Source organism: Onychomys torridus, chromosome 9 (genome assembly GCF_903995425.1).
Source record: "Onychomys torridus chromosome 9, mOncTor1.1, whole genome shotgun sequence".
Taxonomy (NCBI): Eukaryota; Metazoa; Chordata; class Mammalia; order Rodentia; family Cricetidae; genus Onychomys; species Onychomys torridus.
In genome coordinates this window covers 37,877,562-37,884,372 of record NC_050451.1, presented here as the reverse complement: position 1 = coordinate 37,884,372, position 6,811 = coordinate 37,877,562, and the positions used below count along the sequence as shown (strand labels likewise).

At 44.1% G+C, this 6,811-nt stretch overlaps 1 protein-coding gene across 1 annotated transcript in view; it reads left to right on the top strand.

The window, feature by feature from the left end:
* Positions 1-218: 218 nt before the first annotated feature.
* The window catches only part of Atg14 (autophagy related 14), a 41,625-nt gene continuing 35,032 nt past the window's right edge, over positions 219-6,811 (top strand). Inside the window, exon 1 of the mRNA XM_036199714.1 lies at positions 219-478. Within this exon, the coding sequence (XP_036055607.1) occupies positions 258-478 (221 nt within the window). The 5' untranslated portion in view covers positions 219-257. The remainder of the gene's footprint in view (positions 479-6,811) is intronic.

Here is a 6,811-nt window from a genome sequence, read left to right as displayed (position 1 = left end):
ACTGGGCTTGCACAGCTCCACTCAGGGGGCCGAACTGCGCAGCCGCCTCGGAGGGCACGGAGGAAGACCCGGAGATGGCGCGTCCCCGACAATCGGCCTCCGGGTCCGGTCCCTGGGCCCCTGGGCCCGCCCCTGCCCTCTAGACCCCCCGCCCCAGCCTCTAGACTCCGCCCCGGCTCCTAGGCCCCGCCCCCGAGCCCAGGATGCACCTGGATGAAAACAAAATCCCACGTGACTGGCCCTGCACTCAGACCATCATGGCGTTTCCCAGTGGGAAGGGATCCTGGACGCCCGAGGCTCCTGGCTTCGGGCCGCGGGCGCTAGCTCGGGACCTGGTGGACTCGGTGGACGACGCCGAGGGGTTGTACGTGGCGGTCGAGCGGTGTCCGCTGTGTAACACCACTCGCCGGCGGTTGACGTGCGCCAAGTGCGTCCAGAGCGGTGATTTCGTCTATTTCGACGGCCGCGACAGGGAGAGGTACGGCGGCCGCCACAGCCCTATTGTTTCTGCCTCTCTGTTTCCTCTGCTTCAGCGACCAGAGGCTGGAGCCTGGACACCCCAGCCCCGGCCCTAGAGTCCGGCGATTGTGGAAGGAGAGAATGTGGCTGTTCTGCGCCGGCGCTTTGTTGCCACTGGGTAGGGTGGGGGTGGGAGCCAGGTGAGCGAAGCTCTCTGTTCTGCATCACCCACCAGAGAGTTTTTCCATGACCCTCTTGGGTACTAGGGAAAAGGAAATAGAGAAGTCTCTGCTGCTATGTAGAGGAATCCTAGTTCTTTTCTGTACTCCCATTCAGAAGCTTCGTTTAACCTTTCCCGGTGTTCAGACGTCTATACTTTTCTATGGAAGGGACCGGTAGAGAACTTAATTGGTTAGGAGGGAGTGGGTCCTGGTTGTCTGGTCACAGATGGACCTTGTCAGCTAGCTCTAATGTGTGAACGAGGACTAGGAGGTTGCCTCATCTAAACCTTAAAGATGATTTTATGTCACTGGGGATTTGGGAATGTGTTTTGAGTTGCAGGCCTTTAAAAGAGTTTAGTAACATGTTTTGTCTTTTTCTGAATTAAGATAATTGAAAAATGAATGCTTAGCTGAAGAGTTTTATCTGCTAACTTTTGTTTCAGCAATGAGTTTCAATGATAGTAAAACAGAATTTTTGTTTGGTTTGTTTGTTTTCGGGAGTGTCTCACTATGTAGCTTTGGCTGTTCTGGAACTCACTAATATAGACCAGCCTAACTCGCAGCGATCTGCCTGCCTCTGCCTCCCAAGTGCTGAGATTAAAGGTATGTGCCCCTATGTCCGAATAAGACAGGTAATTTTTCTTAACATTAAAGTTGAAGAATTTATTCCTTCACAGCAACCACACAAGTTATCCCCAACTGACTACTGAGGAGACTTGTACATATAGTAAGAGCCTTGCCCTGGGGTCACACAGAACATCCTGGATCCATATACCTATGCATTTAGCTGCTAAACTATATACCATGTAGATTGGGGCATGTTTTGAGTTCCCAGTATTCCTGTGATCATGGATGGGGATCCTTTCTTTTTCTTCTGAAGATAATTGGTGTAACAAAATCTTTTTAGTTCACTGCTGTGTTTTATGGATGAGCTTGATGATTTTAGACTATGGACTGCTGTCCTAAGTGTTAGCTTTAAAAATTAAACCAGTTCTGTTATAAGGAAACATGGGAATGTCTAGTTGTTGAACCTTATCAAGTATTTAGCATCTACACTTTCCTAGATTTATTCTTGTAATTTTAATACCATCTATAGATGCTGAAGATGGCCAGTCTTAGATCTCCAACCCAGACCTCTAAATTCCAGAACACAGTGTGCCGACATCTGTATTTGATTTTTCCCTCTTCCTCACCTGTTTTTAAGTTTGTAATAGTTACTTCTATTTTTTGTTTTTTTGTTTTTGTTTTTTTCTTTTTGGAGACAGGGTTTCTCTGTGTAGCTTTGGTGCCTGTCCTGGCTCTTGCTCTGCAGACCAGGCTGGCCTTGAACTCACAGAGATCCTCCTGGCTCTGCCTCCCAAGTGCTAGGATTAAAGGCGTGTACCACCACCGCCCAGCTTAGTTATCTCTATTTTAACATGACAATCTGAATTCCTAATTTTACATAAATCTTGTTCACATCTCAGTACAGTAAATTGCAATACCATCCTTCCTTTATTCAGGTCAAAAAAGAAAAAAAAATCCTTCCAATTCTCAGTAAGGCACCATATCTAATCCATCAACAAATTTTGAGTGTTCAAAGCCTGTCCTCAGTCTGAGCTTTTCATCATTATACAGTCTAACCCACTGGAGGATTGTTGCTTCCTGAACCCTTCTTGGTAGTGTGATTTACATATAACAGGAGTAATGCCACTCCATTCTTCTGTTCAGATCTTCTGTTGGTTTTGTTTTACTCAAAGTGAAAACTGCAATCTTGAGCCAAAGTCCTGCATATAATTGCCTTGAACTAACCTCTAATTATTTTCTCTTACCTGTTAAGCTATACCTTCTTGGCTTCTTTGACAGTACAAGCACAGTTCCATCTCAGAGCCTTTGCAGTTACACACAGACTGCCAAGAACTTTTGTAGTAATCTTTGCGGCTGCCTCCTGTTTCCTTCAGACCTCTGCTTATAAATTGAAGATTCTTTTGGACCCTTCAACTAATAACCTCATTCCTACTTAATGTGCTTTATTGTTGTATCACCATTTAATAACTTACTGATTGTCTGATCCCCTCAGGTGTAGACTCTGAGGGAGTATTGTGTATTTTTTGTGCACAGTTGTATCCTCACATAGCAGATTTAAGAATTCAGTGGATCTAGCCCTTATTTCACAGTCTATTCCTACAGACCACTTCTGTATCATCTGTCATGACCCACTGGTTACTGAAGTCAAAAATCAGGGAGTTGTCTTGGACTTTGCTTTTTTCTCTCATGCCTAGCATCTAAGTCACCACCAGCAGCCAGTCTAATTCAGTCCAACACGAAAGCCTGTCTTGAATCTGTCTGCTTAACAGGTCACCACTAGCTCTATGTAGTCATGTGTAATCCTTCTTTTTTGCAGACATGACCACCCCTGCTTTTCACCTCTAAAAAAGTAAGCAAGCTCCATGTCAGTCTGTTGCTTAAAACCCTTTTCTTGCTTTCCACTGCATTTAAAATAAAATTTAATCTGTTGCCTTGGCATGTGAATCTCCACGTGATCTGGATACTGTGGATCTATAACTTCATGCTGTCTTGAATTGAATTAAGGTTCCACAACTTGCTATATGATTTTGAGCACATTTCTTTGAAGCTTATTTCATTTTGAAAATGTTTGAGTATCGTACTTCATAGGTTTCTGGGAGTAATTTTTAGAACTTGCTTTTAAAGTACTTAGTGTGATGTCTAGCATGTAATAGGCGCTAAAAAATAGACTCAGGCCATGGTTGCTCCATAGTCATGAGCCTCCTCAAATTTCACAACCAGACATATCCCTTTATTGTTCCCATTTGAATATTTTTTTTCCTGTTAATAGGCACCTTGTCTTTTGCCTCTGAAATTTAAATTAGCATACAAAGTAATAGGCTTCCTTAGCATTTTCTTTTCTTTTTCAGACAGGCTCTTACTACATAGCCCTTGGCTGGTTGGGAATTCACTATTAGACCCGGTTGGTGGTAAATGTAGAGATCTGCCTGCTTCTGTCTCCCAAGTTTTAGGACTAAAGGTGTACACCACCATGCTCAACCCTCTTACAGCATTTTCATAAATATTTATTTTTTCTTTCTCTTCCCTTTCCCATGTTCCTGTTCTTTCCCACTTGAACCTTTCTTCTTTCCACATTTATCATGTTTGGCCACCTGCCATTCCTTTTCCTAAAGCCTCTTTTTGCCCTACCCTATGAGCTCCTTTCTAGTTTTCTAGTCTCAGCCCACAATTACACACACACACACTACACACCACACTACACCACACACACCCCAGAAGCTAGGATATGCATATGTGTGAGATTATGCAGTATTTGTCTTTCTGTGACAATGCTACCTTGTTTAAAACTATATTCCATCCATTTTCCTGATAAATTTTATTTATGACCAAGTACAGTCTCACTATTGTATATGTACTTTGTTTTTGTTATGTCTTGGTGGATATCTAGAACAATCACCTCTGTAGTTAAATGTCACATCCTGATCCTCCTCTGCAAGGCTCTCACTTCCACCATCCCATTTGCTAGCCCATCGCTTGGTGCATGTTGTGTTGATGTGATGCCTCCTCCATGTGTAATGTTATTTGAGTAAAATGCCAGCACCCAAAATGCTTTCCATGAAGGCACAGCTTCTTTTTTGGGGGGGGGATGGGGGTAGGGGGGGAATGGGAGTTGTTTGTTTGCTTTTTCAAGACAGGGTTTCTCTTTGTAGCCTTGGCTGTCCTGGAACTCACTGTGTACACCAGGCTGGCCTCGAACCCACAGAGATCCACCTGCCTCTGCCTCCTGAGTGCTGGGACTAAAGGTGTGTACCACCACTGTCCGGCTAGGTGCAACTTCTTGTTCCGTCACATCATCACCTCAGTGGCAGGGTGTAGCACATAGGCATGGCTGAGGTGATACCATTTTTTTAAAAACAGTCCTAGAAATGTGGCTGTGTGGTAGAATGTTTGCCTGGTACGTGCTAAGTCTTCCTTTGATCCCTAGCATTGCAAACTAGTGAGCACAATCTTACATAGAAATTCTTGGCCAACTCTGAGTATTAAATTTTCTGAAGAGGCGTGTGTTTATAGTGGATTTCTTTTCCTGACTAAGCAGAAAAAGTGAAGAGCAAGTGCCTCACTCTCTTATCCTTTACAGGACCGCACAGTGGTCTATTGGCCAGCTGCCCTTCAATCTCACCCTTCCCTTTCTTGAGCTCTGTGCCCTCAGAAGCCGTTTGTCAGTCTTCCTGTTTCCAGATCATTACCCAGTGTCTACCAGGATGCAAGAGTCTCTTGAGAGCCAGGACCACTGTTCTGGTAGCCAGCCACCTTTTAGGTGTTCTTGTTGGATTCCAGTACTTGTATCAGCTACCCTGGCCAGTTGTTGAGGAGAAAGACTGGCCTGTTCTCCAGGATTTGACTGATTCTAGCAGGCCTCAAACCTAGAGTAAAGGTTACTTGTGCTAACTGTCTTCTTTATCTGTAAATAATTCTGTATTCTGCGACTGCCTTTAGTCTCCTTTTCTTTTGAACTTCATGAAAAGCCTCTCACTGACTGTGGATCTACTTGGAAATCAAATCTGGCACAGTTAAGCCCTTGTTTAACCTAGACCAGCTGAATATTTGGGGGGTTAGCAGTTTGGCAGTTAGGGAAAATTAGATAATCGAGTTGTAAATCTCACAAGAATTAGGTCATTTGAAAGAAATATGTGGGGGTTGGGGATTTAGCTCAGTAGTCGAGCGCTTGCCTAGCAAGCAGGTTTGGTCCTCAGCTCTGAAAAAAAGGAAATATGTGTCATTTTGTTTTGGTCTCAGGGAGATGACCCGGAACTATGTAGCCACACTACTCCCTGTCTCAGGCTGTCAAGTGCTGAGATTCTGAGGATATATGCATTAACCATCAAACCCAGCTAACATGTCTTTAGATACTACTGGAGATGGTGTGACTTTGACAGACATGAAGACATCCCTTTTTGTTGTCCAGGATACTGTTGGTCTCACCTGCCTTGTCTGTCTAAAGCAACACCTGTTCTAGTCGCTGCCTTCTCACCCACCCGTTAGCTTGCACGTTTCCACAAGGAATGAAGAGGACCACACGTCCTCTTTACCACTCCTGTGATAGGAAGCACTTCTCCCAGCAAAGTCTTCTCTGCATCTTATGCTGCTCGGTGTTTATGCTTTTTTAACAGGAGCCTAACTTTTCTGGATTATGTGCTTATCTAACTCCCAAAATAGCACTGTTATGCAATAGAAAACTGACAGGTTGAGTAATCTCTTTCCTCAAATCTGGGAAGCACTTGTTGATCATTTCTCAGTAGATCGACTGGGGGTGGGAATGTGATCTGGGCAGTTGGGGATCTGCCTGCTAGGTTAGGAGGCAGTGGTCTCCTAGTGGGGAGTAGAGAAAGACCTGTTTTCTGGCCATATGTTGAGGCTTTAGAAGTACATTTTTAGGAATGATGCTGTGTTACTTTCACTGATGACTTAGAAATACATGGTTGCATTTTTTGTCCAGAAGCAGAAATACAGGAACTACCCAAATTAAGCTGGATTAAAGAGTGAGGAAGAGTTGAGATGTTACCATAGATTTCAAGGGAAAGGCATGCCCAAAATGTATTTAGATACCTCTGTTCTTTCTCCACTATCTTCTTGGTTGTCTCTATCTCTGTCCTGTGGAAATAGTTTCTGGAGTATCAGATGACTGGCTCTTTAAATATTATAATTTTTGTATGTGTCTTTAGGTTTTGTCTGCATGTTTTCTGTACCATGTGCATGCCTGCTGCCCTCAAGTCAGAAAAAGGTGTCGGATCCCCGGAGTTGGAGTAATGAAGATTGTGAGCAACTGTGTGGGTGCTGGGACTCAAACCCAGGTCATGGGAAGAGCAGCTAGTGCTTTTAACTTCTGAAACAGCTCCTCTGGCCCTGCTAATGTGTTGTTGTTGGGTGTAGATAAATGCAGTCAGTATTGTAGAGATTCAGTTACAAGAAGACTTAACAAGCCACTTGTTTATAATGGGAAAAGATCTCTTTTGTCTTGAGAGGGCAGTACTGCAGGCAGCTGGAACAAGTTTATCAGTCTTTCTATTGCATGGATGTCCTTCCAGAATCCCTCGGTTCCTAGCCCACACAGCTTATTAATGTAT